The sequence below is a fragment of the Pollachius pollachius genome (genome assembly GCF_949987615.1).
Source record: "Pollachius pollachius genome assembly, chromosome: 15".
NCBI lineage: Eukaryota > Metazoa > Chordata > Actinopteri > Gadiformes > Gadidae > Pollachius > Pollachius pollachius.
In genome coordinates this window covers 14,867,427-14,882,680 of record NC_136948.1, presented here as the reverse complement: position 1 = coordinate 14,882,680, position 15,254 = coordinate 14,867,427, and the positions used below count along the sequence as shown (strand labels likewise).

Genomic DNA, 15,254 nt, shown 5'->3' with positions numbered 1-15,254 from the left:
TGAGTTCAGGACAGCTATACATTCTCACGCTGAGGGACCGTTACACACAACGTCTCTATTTCTGCAGGGAAGAGGTGGACATGAGAAACACAGGCGGGGTCACATGAGAAACGCATGGAAGACGGCCCATTGAAATACAGCCTTGGGGTCGAAAACTACTATATCCCCTCATCATACGATACCGTTCATATCCAGCGTCCTCCAGACCACGTGGGCACACACGTCACACGTCTTCGGTTTAGATCTGATTTCTGCTGTAGGCTACTTCAGTTGCATGCTAAAACAGCTTGTTACTTTGTAGTTTGGCTATTTGTGTGCGAAAGCATGTTTTTGGGCACTGTTTCAGTACTACGATACCAGGGGGATAATGTCCGCTAAAAGGAAAGGGGACACCATTGTGGACTGGGACTACAGGACTACAGATCTTAACAAATAGTATCTAGGGTGAATTCCATAGAGTAAAATCAAGCTGGTTAATCTAGATAATAACAGAGACCAAAGGCCCATATTATTTTCAAGTTTTTAATAATAAGCAGTTTATATCTACATTTTCAGTTAATACAAAAAAATATTGCGTGCATTTGGCCCTAACTAGTGGGATTTTAAAATATTACAGAAAAATGCAAATACAAATACATCAATTAACAGTGTTACCGCTGTTTTAAAGGAAACTTTTTGAGTTTAATTAAGTTCAGGTCCAAAAGGCGTTACACATCTTTAATTTCCTTTCCTGGCTGAGATGCGAGCCTACGTGTGCAGCAGCATTTGCAGTGCATGCATGTCTGTTTTGAAGTGAGAATACGTTGGAGTACAAGAGCACTCACTGTAGTCATGGCATGTCAACAATGTTTGAACTTTAAAAGGTCTAGAGAGGAGCCACTAAGAAATTAAAAGAATTCTTGGCGCTCTTGAAATGTTTTATTTTTACGAATTGACGAATGATTCTATTTTGGCATATAACTCTACAAACCATAACCCTCCTCTAATATCTTTCAATAAATGTATTTATATAGCCTACATCTATATTTTCAGAGGGTAAAAATAATATGCATCAAGGCTTTTTGTATGAAAGGCTACTCTTTAAAGACACCGCAATGGATGTGGATCTAGGCTCGCATCAACATCTGGACGGCGTCATGGAAATCTAAACCATAGGGCGCGACCTTTCGTGGGGCTGTATCGCTACGGCGACCCTATGGATCGCTGTTATTTTTGGTCTGAGGAGAGGAGGTGTGAGAACTGTGGAGCGTGATCCCTAGCATCCTGTTTTGAAATGATCCCAAACTCACAGATTCTCAAGATTAAAGAACTAAAAAAAATGGACGGTATCTGTGGACGGTGTGGCCTCGATAAGGGCCAGTGGACGGTGGCTTTTTCGCGCTACTGGTCAGACAAAATAACACCACATTCATGATGCAGCCATGAAGTTACCCTGAGAACATTGGTCAACGTGCTGGCGTGTGAAGAAAATGCATGCCTGGGTGAACATGTAAAAGTGTTTTTTTAATAAATAACTTCTGGCTGTTTTGTCATTTCAATGTAAAATGTACTTCTATGCTCTACGTCTTAACGTTATCATTTCATCATGGCTAAGTGCTTTCAACATGTAATCGACTTGTACTGAACACACAATCAGTGCATACAGTTTCATTAAAAGCTATGGCTAAGGGTGTGTCTAGCTACCTATAAGACTTTATATACTCCAAGCATTTCCATGCACACACCTTATGAATTCCGCTTGTTCTTCCAATCTCACCATGACACACAAACACAGTGGAATACAAACACGTCCACCAAAAGCAGCCCGTGTTCCTACAGGAGAGAGGATCCTCTCAAATGGAGATCTTTGGAGGTCAAACGGTGGAGGTGTTGGTGGTGGTGTTGAAACCTTAGCACAGCGAGAAGCGCCGCGAGTTGATGTTCATCTTGGTCAGTCCCAGGTGCTTGAGCGGGGTGGAGAGGGCGAAGGCGGCCTTCATGGGGATGTCGCAGAGAAGGTCGGACTCCTCGCCGCACTCCTCCAGCTCGTACGTTGCCTTGTCCAGCATCTCCTTGTGGCGGTGGCAGACCTGCTCCACCTTCAGCCGGTGGATCTCCGTGCGGAGGCGGATGAGCTGCCGGGCCAGGCGGTTGTCCTGCAGCTGCATTTCCCTCTATGGGGAAAGAGGAGGACATGGGACATGAGACATGTGGGAATTGTCGTGGTGGTTGTCGTCATCGTCATATTCATCATCCTCGACATCGTCATCATCAGTAGCAGTCGCAGCATCATCATTAGCATCATCATAAACATGATCAAGAAAAGCTGATTTAAATGATGACATGGCCCTTTTGGCAGGAATTACTCCAAACAATAAGGCTTTTATTGACTTATATTCTATGGGTAGCTAATTCGTTCATGGTGCTATTATTTGCTATGAGTAATGCCATTTGACAGTCATCACTTTGCCCACAAAAAATTTGGATATAAGAAACGTTTGCTCATTTGGTAACTTACCAGCTCCTTCCTAATAAATTCCAAGGCATCATCGATAGTTTCAAAACCACAAATATTCCGGACTACCAAATCGGAATTCCCACGGCTCAAAATGACAGGGATATTAACGCTGTCCAGTGCGACTACATCCTGACTTTCTTCGGAACTTTCTTTTGCGCAATTTGAGCCATCCTTCCATGGGCCACTTTGTAAGCTCTCCTGCCATTCAAAGTAAGATGGTCTGCGAGTTTGCAATTTCAGCTTTTCTGTAAGCGCTTTGACACTGTCCAAGTCTTCTGTGTCTCCCTCGGAGCTGTCATCTCCTCCCAACTCTTTAAATTCCATTGACGAAACGATGTGGCTTTAGCAGCAGCAGCAGCAACAGCAAATCCGAGACTTTGATTATGTCCTCGTAACTACGTTGCTTGCACTGGGATAGCAATATGGATATGTTTAGAGCCAGGTTCCTTGAGCTCCTTTATAGAGGATAAAGGACCAGTGACCGCCCATATTCCCAACCCGAGCTAAGCTGCTCAAATCGGCTGTTACGAAGTAAACACTGCAGTTTGGACTGCTTAACTAACTTTAAATTAGGCTACTAACTTTGAATTACATGTGATAAAGTTATAGGCCTAGCTGAAATAAACCAATTGGATTTGCAATCATTATTATAATTGTATATATTAACTAAATGTATCAATTTGTAGCGGCTCACAGGAATATGTTTAATAACTATTGTTTCGTTGATTTATTTTTGTAACACATAACATATATTTTTTTATGTAGCGCAAAAAGATTATATTGCAAATGCTGGTTCTACTTTGGTCATAAAACCTGTAGGACTACTCTGTTTTTGAGATACCGCTGCCATCTACTGATGGTTTCTTGAAACAGCACCCATGTCGCTGCTATCTATAATGATTGCAATTAGTGGTTGCCTCTATTGTCTTATAACGTATGTCAATATATCTCAAAGACTGCTTTCTTCGACCCTTATGTATCATTATCGCGACAGAGACAAAGCAGCCAGGTGTGCGTCGGAGGTCCTGGGTGTGAGGGCGACAGAATGGTGTGCTCCGGGGGGCCGAGGTGAAACAGGGCGAATGGAGAAGTGGGTTTGAAGTGCGGTGCGTCGTGTGTCCATATACACACGGTCGAACGCTAACCAAACGTCCAAGATTATAACTATCCACAGTCCTCATGACACTCAATAGTAGCCCCCCGCGAATTGGTTTTCAACGAATTACATAACATTATGTGGGGAATTGGTATATTGGCCCCCCCCGCTTGGAGGAAGTCTTGCCCGGGGCTTAACTGGACGTAGAACCGCCACTGTCCGTATGTTATATGTGTGCGTAAAAAGTCCCTCTCTGTATGTGTGTGTGTGTGTGTGTGTGTGTGTGTGTGTGTGTGTGTGTATTTGCACGTATCTCTGTGGACCCATGGTTTTTTATTTCCATCAGTTCTTCTCAACGCCGCATGGCAACAGTGGGTTAGGGGCTGCTGCTATTGCACGGTCCCAGACACACACACACACACACACACACACACACACACACACACACACACACACACACACACACACACACACACACACACACACACACACACAGCCCCGGATGGGTGGGTGGGTGGGTGGGTGTGGAGGGGTGAAACCTACCCAGAGATGAGTGTGATCTACAGGGTTACAGATGAACGAGGTGAGGCTGAGGTATTGAGAGGGTCAAGAGAGGGGGTGTTGGAGAGAGAGAGAGAGAGAGAGAGAGAGAATGAGGGGGAGAGTGAGAGAGAGAGAGAGAGAGAGAGAGAGAGAGAGAGAGAGAGAGAGAAAGAGAGAGAGAGAGAGATAGGGAGAGAGGGTGAGAGCGAGAGAAAGAGAGAGAGAACGAGCGAGACAGAGAGAAAGGGGACCCGAGCAAAAGAGAGAGTTCCAACAACCTCCGACCTCCTAGAGGTCAAAGGGCACGGCAATGATTTACTCCGAGACGAGGAGTCATCTCCTCTCTCCTGGCCCACCTGCCTGTCAGAAAGGAGAGGGAAACTGGACAGCCCCACGCGGGTGAAGGAGAAGCGGGCGGTGTATTTTTAGACGGCGGTGACCGAACGCACGGGCCGTGGTCTGAGTTTACAGTTAAAAATACAGACGTCTATGTACAGCCAGCCCGGGGACGGCGTGCGTCAGACCATTATTGGTTGCCCCTATTGTCTTAGAACTTATGTCCATAAATCTCATAGACTGCTTTCTTCGACCCTTATGTATCGTTATTGATACAGTAGGCTATCTGTCGTCAAAACAACGTGCGCCGCCCGGGAATCGAACCCGGGTCGCAAGAATGGGAATCTTGCATGATACCACTACACCAGCGGCGCAGCTCTACAGTGACCGGCAATATTTTAGTAACATTTCGTATTTCTACACATATTTTGTTATGACTAATGATTTTAAATCTCAGCGACTGCTTTCTTCGTCCATTATTGATCGTTATTCATGCGTATAATATCCATCATCAAAATGCCGTGCGCCGCCCGGGAATCGAACCCGGGTCGCAAGAATGGGAATCTTGCATGATACCACTACACCAGCGGCGCGACCGTAAATTGTGTGGTAATGTTTTACACAAAAAATATTTGCTCAACGAAGTGTTACCAACACCAAGTTGCACTTCATTTTCACTCAGGAAACGTTGACTTCCTTATCTTGTGGCCACACATTCAGAGCTGTCGGAGACATGCTTTGCTGAACGTGTAGGCCTTCATTGGGGTATTAACATCAAGCCAATATCAATACACAGCTTTATCAGCCAAACTTCCCTGCGTTTGGCTTCGCCGTCAGCATTTATGATTATAAAAAACTGCAACGGGAATAGATATATCTGAGAATTATTTGACTGAAAGGAGCAAAGGAAGTGATTTAAATTTGACTTCAGGAGATGCCTATTTGGCAGTAGATTTGGGTGCCTCTTGAATTGATGGAGTTTTCTGAACATATAAGGACCGCAAACGTGGAGAATGTGGTGTTGCGACAGCCGTTCCATCCATCAACCAAAGGCACATTATGCATAACCGGACACCATCTTATCTTTTCTGATCGAGAGAGCCAGAGCTGTCGACAGGTACTTTTGCTCCTCCGGAATATCGATGCCATCGAGAAAAGGTGAGGCTACACAGGCAGTTGAGTCCAAGTTTGACAACTTTCACTTGTGACTTTCACAACTAATCAGACTAATCAACGACTAATCAAATAACGTGGGCTCTTTTCTTCCATTTAATGATTGGCTGTCTAATTAATGTCTAATTACGGTGTCCATCAAATCTTTTTTTTTTTTATCAGCGTGGAAAACCTTTTGGGGAATTCCGGTCTCCTCTCTAGTGCTCGATGGAAGGAAAGGTTGGGCATACATGTGTTCTGCGATATTGTTTTTCATATGCAAGGATCATAAGCTCATATTTTCAATTGGCGCTTTGTATGTTATCTTTCTAATGTGCTTTCACTGCGGATGCTGCAACCCCTTCCTATTTTCCCCGTGCATATACGTTGCGTTTACGTTTTCATGAACTGAAATAAAAACTATAGGCGAAAAGAAGCAAGTACAGCATAGATGTCAACTGAAAATGTATTCTGAAAAGCCCCTTACACATACAGCTTTGACGCTGCCATCTTCAACTCCTGCTGCTATATAAATAGGCCCAGTTTATTTATTTATTTATTTTTGTGTGTGTATGTGTGTGTGTGCGTGTAAGTGCAGCAGAGGCGATAGTTAAAGTAGCCTCAACTTTAATTGTACAATAATAACGCAAAATTTTAAAACTGTCTGGTTTGTACTTGCATGTGTATGTGTGTGTGTGTGTCTGCATGTACGCATATGTGTGTGTGTGTGTGTGTGTGTGTGTGTGTGTGTGTGTGTGTGTGTGTGTGTGTGTGTGTGTGTGTACTCCTGAGTACAGGGCACCTGAACCCTCCTCTGGGACTCTCACCATTAAGTGCAAGGACCTGTGTGTTTTCCAGTTGGACATCCCGGGCATGGAGCAGTGTCTAAACATCGCTCACTCCATCGAGGTACCAGTCAGCCGTCTGTGCAGTCCCCTATTGTAAACAGAAGTCATCAAATTATTTGTTAAAAACCTTTCAGAATGATGTCATTATATTTGGGCAGTTCATTTTCCTAGCCAAGTTATTTAGAGGGTATGGCCAGGGTATGGTATTCTATACTCCAACTCTCTCTCTCTCCCTGTCTCTCACCCTAACAGGCGTTGTCCTCCATGAATGAAGTGGCAGACATGTATCCCTTCTTTCACAGGCCCCATGACGCCAGCCTACAGGACCAATGGGGTCTCTCCAGCCCCCAACACCAGTACCATCAAATGGAGGCACTGGTGAGAAACTCACACATGTCAAAACTATACGCATACACACAAGAACAGTCATCCCTGTTCAAACACAGTGATACACAGACACACACGTGGGTGTGTTTGTGCACACACAATGCTGTCCCTGAACAGAAAACACACACACACACACACACACACACACACACACACACACACACACACACACACACACTCAATCTGTGTGTTTTCTTTACACGATAACAGACACTTTCCACCAATGTTGCCAGGGAGCACATGACAGGAAAATGCTGGGCCAACAGAATGTAGGGGTCACAAACAGACACACACACACACACACACACACACACACACACACACACACACACACACACACACACACACACACACACACACACACACATACACACACTCACACACACACACACTCACACACATACACACATACTGACACACCGATCCCCCATGGTAGGGGATAGTTAACAGCAGTTGTGTGTTCCAATGCTGTAAAGTGCTGTAACTGGACTTGCTTAAACTCCTTGTTTTGAAAACAAAGTTTTACCTCTGTAGTCACGATAGTTAATAAGTTACTATACAGGGAAGATTTATGAAGATGCTTAAGGGGAACATAAAAACTAATAGACCATTAACAATGACATGCTCCAACCTGATTTCTTTGTTCTGTATCTCAGGAAATTTTAGCTTTGCAGAAATGAAAGTGAAACGTTTTTTGTTTCTCAGGTCGGCATTAGTATATTTATCTTCCAATATTCAATTGTTTGTTTTCTGGGGTTGGGGCAGTAGGGAGGGGGGGCTTATATGTATTGTTCAACTTTGTTTATCTACTATTACTATTGCTTATTCCCATCTGTATGTCTATCAACCTCCCCTACACCACCCACGTCCCCGACCCTCCCCTCTGTCTCTGTTCCCAGCAGCGAGACAGGTGGCGCCTGAGCGATGTGAACAGAGACCACACAGTGTGTCCCTCCTACCCTCCCACTGTCCTCGTCCCCAGGGCCGTCAGCGATGAGGTGCTGCTGAAGGTGGCCCGGTTCAGGCAGGCGGGACGCCTCCCCGTCCTCTGCTACCACCACAGGAAGAACGGCAAGGTGCAGTAGGTCATGTGAGGGAGGAAGTGTGTGAGAGTCTTGCACGTCTAGCACTACATAGTATTTAGTCTTTATGAGAGTATTACTCCCCGAACTAGAGCGGTCAAATTAGTTTGATAGTCTAACCATATTTAACCATAAAATCTAACAGTATGCTTCAATTTCACCACAACTCTAAACATTGAACTATTTCACTAATTGTACCACTCTAGTTTGGGTATAAAGTATCCATATTAATCGATTGGCACACACAGTGATAATCAAGCCTTATAATGCTTGGTGTCCCAGGTTATCATGCGCAGCAGTCAGCCCCTGACGGGAGCCAATAGGAAACGCTGCCAGGAGGACGAGCTCCTCCTCCAGGCTGTGATTGATGGCTCGGACAAAGGTTACATCATTGACACACGCTCCAGTCAGCAGGCACTGCAGGCCAGGATGACGGGGGGTGGGTTTGAGTCCAAATCCAGCTACCCTGGCTGGACAAGGCTGCACAGGCAGATGGAAAAGTGAGTCTGCACAATTCTAACTGGAGGTGATGTACTTTAATGGAAATAAAGAGTTCACCTGTGTGTATGTGTCTGTGCATGTGTAATGATGTGTTTGTGCATGTGTGTGTTCTTGAAATGTGTATATGTGCGTGTGTGTTTGCGTGTGTGCATGTGTGTGTGTGTGTGTGTTGTGTTCTTCTTCCAGGGGTAAAGCCCTCCAGGAGAGTCTAATTAAAGTGGTGGAAGCGTGTGGGGACCAGACAAACAGCATGGACCGCTGGCTCAGTAAGCTGGAGAACTCCAAGTGGCTCTTCCACGTCCAGACTGCTCTGTCCACAGCTGGCCTGCTGGCAGAGTGTGTGGAGAGGTAGGCTCCACATGAGTAGTGTTTACTACGCAAAGCATAGCCCCATATGGAGGTTATGAATGATGGGGAGGGTAGTTATTACAATAACATGTTATAACATTTTATCACAAGACTCATTCAGATAACAAGATGGACCTTTAAGCCATTAGCACCATCGGACATATATTTTATACCAGAGGTAAAAGCTAAAGGGAAAGTACTTTAATGTGTAAACGCATTCCATTCCTGTTGATTCAGCTAAGTTGCAAGTTGTTTCCTCTTTCTCAAAACTGAAAAATTAACCACCTGGCATGTGAGTCAAATCTCAAGTAAAAGTACTTTGAGATAAGTCCCACTACCTATCTTCCTTTCATCCACACACTGTACCGTGTTTGTGATGGCAGGGACGGCCATTCAGTCCTGGTTCATGGTTCTGAAGGCACAGACTGCACCTTGCTCATCAGCACTCTGGCACAGCTCATTATGGATCCATCCTGCCGCACGCTGGAAGGCTTCCTTACTCTGCTGGAGAGGGAGTGGGTTCAGGTCTGTATGTTTTTGTGTGTGCTTGTTTGTGTGTGTGTGTGTGTGTGTGTGTATAAATGTGATGAGAGTGTACAAGCAGTTCTCTAAGTCCTAAGGAATAATAAAGTGCTTCATGGTAGTGCTCTCATAATCACATCCTCTTCGATGCAAAGGTAACGTCATTTCGTAATATAATGGTTGGCTTTGGGTAAACATTTTGAATTACATTATTTTAAATGAATGTACTCTAAATAATAATAGAATATACAAATAACTAGAGCAAATCAAAATCACATTGTGAAAAGAAATCCCGAAAAACGAAAGTGAAACCCTTTTGATTTCCGCCAACGTTAAAGGTCCACCACATTATGACCAAAAGGGAACATGCAGAGCGGTCTGAACACCCACACACGCCGGCTAAAGGACGCGCGTGTGTTTCCCCCCACAGGGCGGCCACCCGTTCCAGCAGCGCTGTGCCCGGTCGGCCCATTCCCACGCCCGGCTGCAGCAGGAGGCCCCAGTGTTCCTGCTCCTGCTGGACTGCGTGGGGCAGCTGTGCTACCAGTTCCCCCTGGCCCTGGGCTTCTCCGAGGCCCTGCTCCTCAGGCTGGCCACTGAGGCTTATGCCTCCGACTGTGGCACCTTCCTGTGTAACAGCGACCGGGAGAGGTCAGTCGCTGCGGCCCTGAGTCAATGTAGACGTGAGAAGGACTGAGGACTTCAGAAGTGGATCACTGAATTAAATGGGAGATCGATTTTTTCAAGTAGTCAAAAGACTACAGCATTGTACGTTTTAGAATATTGTGGAGTCCAATGCCTCAGAGCTCTTGAGATAGTACAAAAGAGAGACAGTGAGTGTATGTCACTATAGGACGAAACGCACAGGCACACACACACCATAGAAATGTACAACCAATTTTGAGCGCATTATCTTGAGAGAGAGTGACAGAAAGAGAGAGAGAGAGAGAGAGAGAGAGAGAGAGAGAAAAACACACACACAAACACAGTGTATCAAATTACCTTGTAAAGGTGTGTTGGGAGAAAGTATCTGTTGAGACTTATACAGACAGAGATACAGCTTGCAAGAGTGAAAGTATACTTTCACCCTATTTCTATCCGTCCGTGTGTGTGTTTTCCAAGGTGTGCCATGGGAGTGAAGGAGAAGACTCACTGTCTTTTCCAGGCCCTGCTGAAGCCAGAGCGGAGAGAGCTTTACAGCAACCCCCTGTATGAGTCCACTGAGCTGGCCATCTGGCCCTCGGTGCACCCCCAGTCCCTGCAACTCTGGAGGGGCAAGTCTATGTCGCTTTTCTGACCTTTATGAAAAAATAACCTTTATTGATAACAATCCAGTCGATGATAGGAATGATATCCTTCCTGACTGAAATTAGTCATGTCGTCCGCAGGCTTTTTCCTGAGGTGGAGCCAACAAGGACGTCATCTAGAAGAGGCACACGACGAGATGAGGAACATGATCTGCCAGTGGGGAAGGTTAGCGGTCCGGTGAAGTGTGTCTGTAGCTCCACCTGCTGGATGATTGGCGCCAGAGGAGATCCAAAGAGTACAGAATGTCGAACCCCCTCAAGATTCGTTTTGATGCTTATCGGATGAAGAGACTACGGAACAACTGTTTAGACTGTACAATTATGTACAATAAGTACTACTGTTCATTATCATCTGTTAATTATTATGTATAATGTCAAATACTTTTAAATACTTTAACCATGACACAATATATTGTACTGTGCTTTGTTTAATGAAGTGTTTTGATTTCAAAGTTGAATTAGAAAATGTTACAATTTCGTTGTAAATATTTGTACAAAAGATTATCCTAGTCGCCAATAAATTAGTCAGCTTTAACATTCATAACCAGATCTGTCAGCCTCAGGTAAACACAATACAAATCCATTTGAGTCAGCATTTTGCCCACGTTGTGATTTGCACGCCGGAGTCTGTAGTTCTCTTCTGTGACGTGGAAAAGGCCGCGGCGACGATGCAGTGTGTAAAAACTACAATGCCCAGCGTGAATCTTTACACCTGCTTACTTATCCAATGGTTGTTATGTGCACTAAAACGGCGACCAATCGCACCGGACACCCCAATTCTAACGGTTGGATGCAACAGTTCAATTTCCACAGATGTGATTAGTTGCTAATAGTAGGCCCAAAACGTAACAGTTTCCCTGGATCAACAAGTGGCGTTTTTTCTGATCCAAGAACAGATTTAACAAATATAGGTAGGCTATTTAAATTATGTCTCCCTTTAGTTTAAATGTTATGGTCTTTATACCAGAGGTTAACATTTGAGACAGCACGTAAACAAAATGTAGTATTTGAACTGAGTAATTACAACTTGTAATTACTCTACTATGTAGAGTAGACTAGTCTGTTCTCTCTAAAGCAGACTTGACAAACCACCATATTCACCTGGACTTTTTCTTTTAGGGCTGCTGCTCAACATGTTATTGGGTATGCGGGTCTGTGGGCCATCTACTGCCGTGTTTCGTCCGTCTACCCTCCGTTGCCTTAGCAGGGCGCACCGGTTGCCCTGTCGAGAATTAACTTGTTCACCCAGACAAACCAGCAGGTGGAACCGCCAAGTATCCGTGACCCCTCGGGACAGTCCGCGTGTTCTCATCACAGGTTCCGTATAGCTTATTCCATCAGTTATTAATGTATTTATTCATTGATAAACAAGGACATTGGTCGATCGGCAGGTTTCAAAACATGGCCGAACGTGTCCTGTGTGTTGGAGTTGTTTTCCGTAGACACTGGAAGCCTGAGCGCGTGTCGATGATGTACGTGATCACAATAGACCGCTTGCAGACAGCGCTGCTGTCATAAAAGAGCCTTCGAGTAGGCCTAGGGGAGCATAATGGGGTGCACTCACTTTTTGTCATGGTTAAGCTTCGGTCCAAACAACAACGTCACTGCCCAGTTGAAAAATATTATATATACAAAAAACATATGCTTTTCATCCCTTTTTCATAACTTGAAACATATTTTTCCTTGTAAAGGTGGCCTTGGACAATTGGGTTCTGGCCTTGCCCAAATACTGAGGTAAAAGTCAAATTTGGATTCTTATTTGACTGCATGTAAAAAATAATATATTGATTAAAATATTAAACAAGAAATGTGTATATACATTTTCAGGGAACAGTATGGGAAAGAGAATGTAATCCTCTCAGACATTAAGAAACCCCCAGCACATGTGTTGAGCAGTGGTAAGACTTTTTAAAATCAAACATTTATATTCAAATGTACAAATAAAATTGAAATCATCAGGTGAATTCAATCAGCATACCGTCTCCAATAAATCAATCCCTGTCATCTGTCTGTCTGTCCGTCTGTCTATCTGTATGCCTGTCTCCTTTCATCAGGCCCATTTGTATATGCGGATGTATTGGACTTCAAACAACTCAGAGAACTTATTGTAAACCATCGTATCACCTGGTTGGTCCACTACAGCGCTCTGCTCAGTGCTGTTGGTGAGGCCAACGTGGCCTTAGCCCGCAAGATCAACATCTCAGGTAGAAACACGGTTTAAGCAAACTGTCGTCTTGGTAACGCTCTTTCTAAAACCCTTTCATCTCAACTGCTCCGCTCTTTGATCAGGCCTTCACAATGTGCTGGACCTGGCCTTGGAGAACTGCCTGCGTATCTTTGTCCCCAGCACCATCGGAGCATTTGGGCCCTCATCTCCTCGCGACCCGGCACCTGACCTCTGCGTGCAGAGGCCTCGCACTATTTACGGCGTGTCCAAAGTCCACGGGGAGCTGATGGGAGAGGTAAGGACTTTGATAACGCACACTCACTCACACACCAAAAAAAATATTGCACAATTTTGTTGTTGTTGTTGTTTTTAGGACCTTGTTCGTTTTTCATTCCCATTAGTATCTCCATCACAAATATGGCCTGGACTTCCGCTGTCTTCGCTACCCCGGTGTGATCTCTGCCCACACCCACCCTGGGGGAGGGACCACTGGTATCGGGTCATCTGCACTCACACAACACACGTATCTCCCCCGTTGACCACACGTCGGTCATGGAGGTCTTCTCCTGTCTTTGTGCAGACTATGCGGTGCAGATCTTCCACGACGCCGTCAGCACGGGCAACCACGAGTGCTACCTAAGGTCCGACACGCGCCTTCCCATGATGCACATCTCCGACTGCCACCGCGCCACCGTGGAGTTCATGCACGCGCCGGAGAGCCAGCTGTCCCTGCGCACCTACAACATCGCTGCCATGAGCTTCACCCCAGAGGAGGTGGCCCTGGAGATACAAAAACATGTGCCTGAATTCAAGGTCACCTACAAGCCAGACACAGTCCGCCAAACCATCGGTGCGTTATTCATTCGTCTCATTCTATTTACGCATGGGTCCGTTTTATGGCATAACATTACATCATTGATTGAATTTGAGATTGGAAAGCAAGCATTTAATTAGTATCAGACGAGAGATGTGCAATCATGCTTGATAATTTCTGAATCAAATTATGAATATCAAATATAAATTTCATACATGTTGGTCATCTAATTCAAAAAACTAGATTTAATTCAGATACATGTGATTAAGAAGCAGGAAGGGGTTAGACATCTGGCTGAAGGACGCCTACAGGCAGGCTGTGGGCGACTGGGACTAAACCCAGTTTAGTTAGTAACTTTCTGCTTGGACACATTCTCTGCCTGGTCTGGCTGCTACACAGACTAGGGCCCCGGGGGTGTTGACAGTGACCCAGTCCACTGTTCATTAACCATCATTGGCTAAAACCAAAATATTGAATAGAATTAATAGTAGTTGCATTGTTATTGTGTTTTACAACTACTGATGATATTTTCCATAAAAATGAAATTCTAAATATATCACATAATGGTGAATTGGGCATGTTATTGCCCGGCGACTCTTCTGTAAATCTGGAGAGGGGTGGGCCTCTTACAATGTCTGCACAGCCAATGCCACTACACCATCCTGCGCTAACCAACAATAATATTAAAGTTATAATCATGTTGCAGCGGACAGCTGGCCTGTGAGGTTTGATGACTCCAACGCGAGGAGAGACTGGGGCTGGGCACCGGTCTACGGGCTTGAAGGGCTGGTCTCGGACATGCTCCGCTCCATCCGAGAAAAGAGGACCGTTGAGGGACTGCCGGTCAGCTAGCAAAGCCTGCGCTGCAGAGACTGAAGGGACAGTCCTGACGCTGAACTCATCACTTGAGCTTTATGTTTGCATATACTTTGACCAAAGAGTTTTGCAGCACAATCCTGTACTATTTAAAATGCAACAGTCAAACGGATCCAGAACACTTCTTTAACTACGGACACTAGGAATGAATGCGCACAATCACACATGCACATGTGCACAATCACGGTTTTCAGGGAGCCGTACAACTGTCTTTCTAAGGACTCTCCTGTCGTCTTCCTTTATTGTTGTTTAACTTGTTTCAACAGTTTACAATTGCTTAGCCTTTATATTCTTTTCAAAATACCATTTGTACTTAATGTTCACATAAATATACCAAATTACTATTTAAATTGATTGGCTATGACTTCTTGATATAATGAGGTCAAATATATATATTCTTTAATCATAGCAGATTTGTTCGCTAGATGTGTAACATTTTCAGCAGTGCAAGTAGTAAGTAATAAAATATATATCTAAATATACGTATATATATATTTTAAAAATCTTGGTGTACTCGCATTGAAAATTAAACCAAATTTCCACACAAATGACTCTTTACGTCTCTTCTTTCCAACTTAAACTATTGATTAGAAATATCTAGTCATAATCTTATATCTATTTGCATGTGTGCAATTTCCCAACGTGAATTAAATTTGATACAAAACCATGGTTTGCTTTAATTTGCGCACATTTTTATATTCTGTCGCCTAAGGTGTTGTGCAAACAAATAAAGCCAATGAATCCACTACGCAAAGTAAATGTGCGCACCGTTACTGAA

At 44.4% G+C, this 15,254-nt stretch overlaps 3 protein-coding genes across 5 annotated transcripts; 2 read left to right on the top strand and 1 right to left on the bottom strand.

Moving 5' to 3' along the window:
* Positions 1-582: 582 nt before the first annotated feature.
* fam167b (family with sequence similarity 167 member B) lies at positions 583-2,894 on the bottom strand. Its single transcript, XM_079751993.1, has 2 exons — positions 2,498-2,894; positions 583-2,153 (listed from the first exon to the last, which is right to left on the bottom strand). The coding sequence occupies exons 1-2, from the start codon at positions 2,819-2,821 to the stop codon at positions 1,890-1,892; spliced, it is 588 nt and encodes a 195-aa protein (XP_079608119.1). The 5' UTR covers positions 2,822-2,894; the 3' UTR covers positions 583-1,889.
* A 2,310-nt stretch (positions 2,895-5,204) lies between these two features.
* Positions 5,205-12,322, top strand: LOC307087039 (myotubularin-related protein 9). 3 transcript variants are annotated; one of them, XR_013812472.1, is made up of 13 exons: positions 5,205-5,630; positions 5,808-5,864; positions 6,422-6,533; positions 6,725-6,850; positions 7,759-7,935; positions 8,224-8,441; positions 8,629-8,790; positions 9,174-9,315; positions 9,743-9,963; positions 10,435-10,586; positions 10,701-10,785; positions 11,739-11,936; positions 12,311-12,322. XR_013812472.1 is itself a non-coding variant. In XM_079752446.1 (12 exons), the coding sequence occupies exons 1-12, from the start codon at positions 5,446-5,448 to the stop codon at positions 11,821-11,823; spliced, it is 1,722 nt and encodes a 573-aa protein (XP_079608572.1). In that variant the 5' UTR covers positions 5,205-5,445; the 3' UTR covers positions 11,824-11,937. The 3 variants fall into 3 exon arrangements, 2 of the variants coding, with proteins under 2 accessions (XP_079608572.1, XP_079608573.1); XM_079752446.1 differs by lacking the exon at positions 12,311-12,322 and having other exon boundaries at positions 11,739-11,937; XM_079752447.1 differs by lacking the exons at positions 5,808-5,864; positions 12,311-12,322 and having other exon boundaries at positions 11,739-11,937.
* Positions 12,169-14,918, top strand: tdh2 (L-threonine dehydrogenase 2; the record flags this gene model as incomplete). The annotated part of the gene is made up of 7 exons (XM_079752451.1): positions 12,169-12,353; positions 12,447-12,517; positions 12,674-12,823; positions 12,909-13,081; positions 13,188-13,278; positions 13,367-13,636; positions 14,307-14,918. The coding sequence occupies 7 exons, from the start codon at positions 12,169-12,171 to the stop codon at positions 14,450-14,452; spliced, it is 1,086 nt and encodes a 361-aa protein (XP_079608577.1). The 3' UTR covers positions 14,453-14,918.
* Between the last annotated feature and the right edge of the window lie 336 nt (positions 14,919-15,254).

What these genes read in the sequence shown, in the direction of transcription:
- fam167b (XM_079751993.1), bottom strand. Translation starts at nt 2,821, where the DNA reads ATGGAATTTAAAGAGTTGGGAGGAGATGACAGCTCCGAGGGAGACACA. An exon ending in AATTTATTAGGAAGGAGCTG is followed by an intron (nt 2,154 to 2,497) that starts GTAAGTTACCAA and finishes CTTTCCCCATAG; the next exon opens with AGGGAAATGCAGCTGCAGGA.
- LOC307087039 (XM_079752446.1), top strand. Translation starts at nt 5,446, where the DNA reads ATGGAGTTTTCTGAACATATAAGGACCGCAAACGTGGAGAATGTGGTG. An exon ending in AGTGCTCGATGGAAGGAAAG is followed by an intron (nt 5,865 to 6,421) that starts GTTGGGCATACA and finishes TCCTGAGTACAG; the next exon opens with GGCACCTGAACCCTCCTCTG. An exon ending in ACATCGCTCACTCCATCGAG is followed by an intron (nt 6,534 to 6,724) that starts GTACCAGTCAGC and finishes TCACCCTAACAG; the next exon opens with GCGTTGTCCTCCATGAATGA.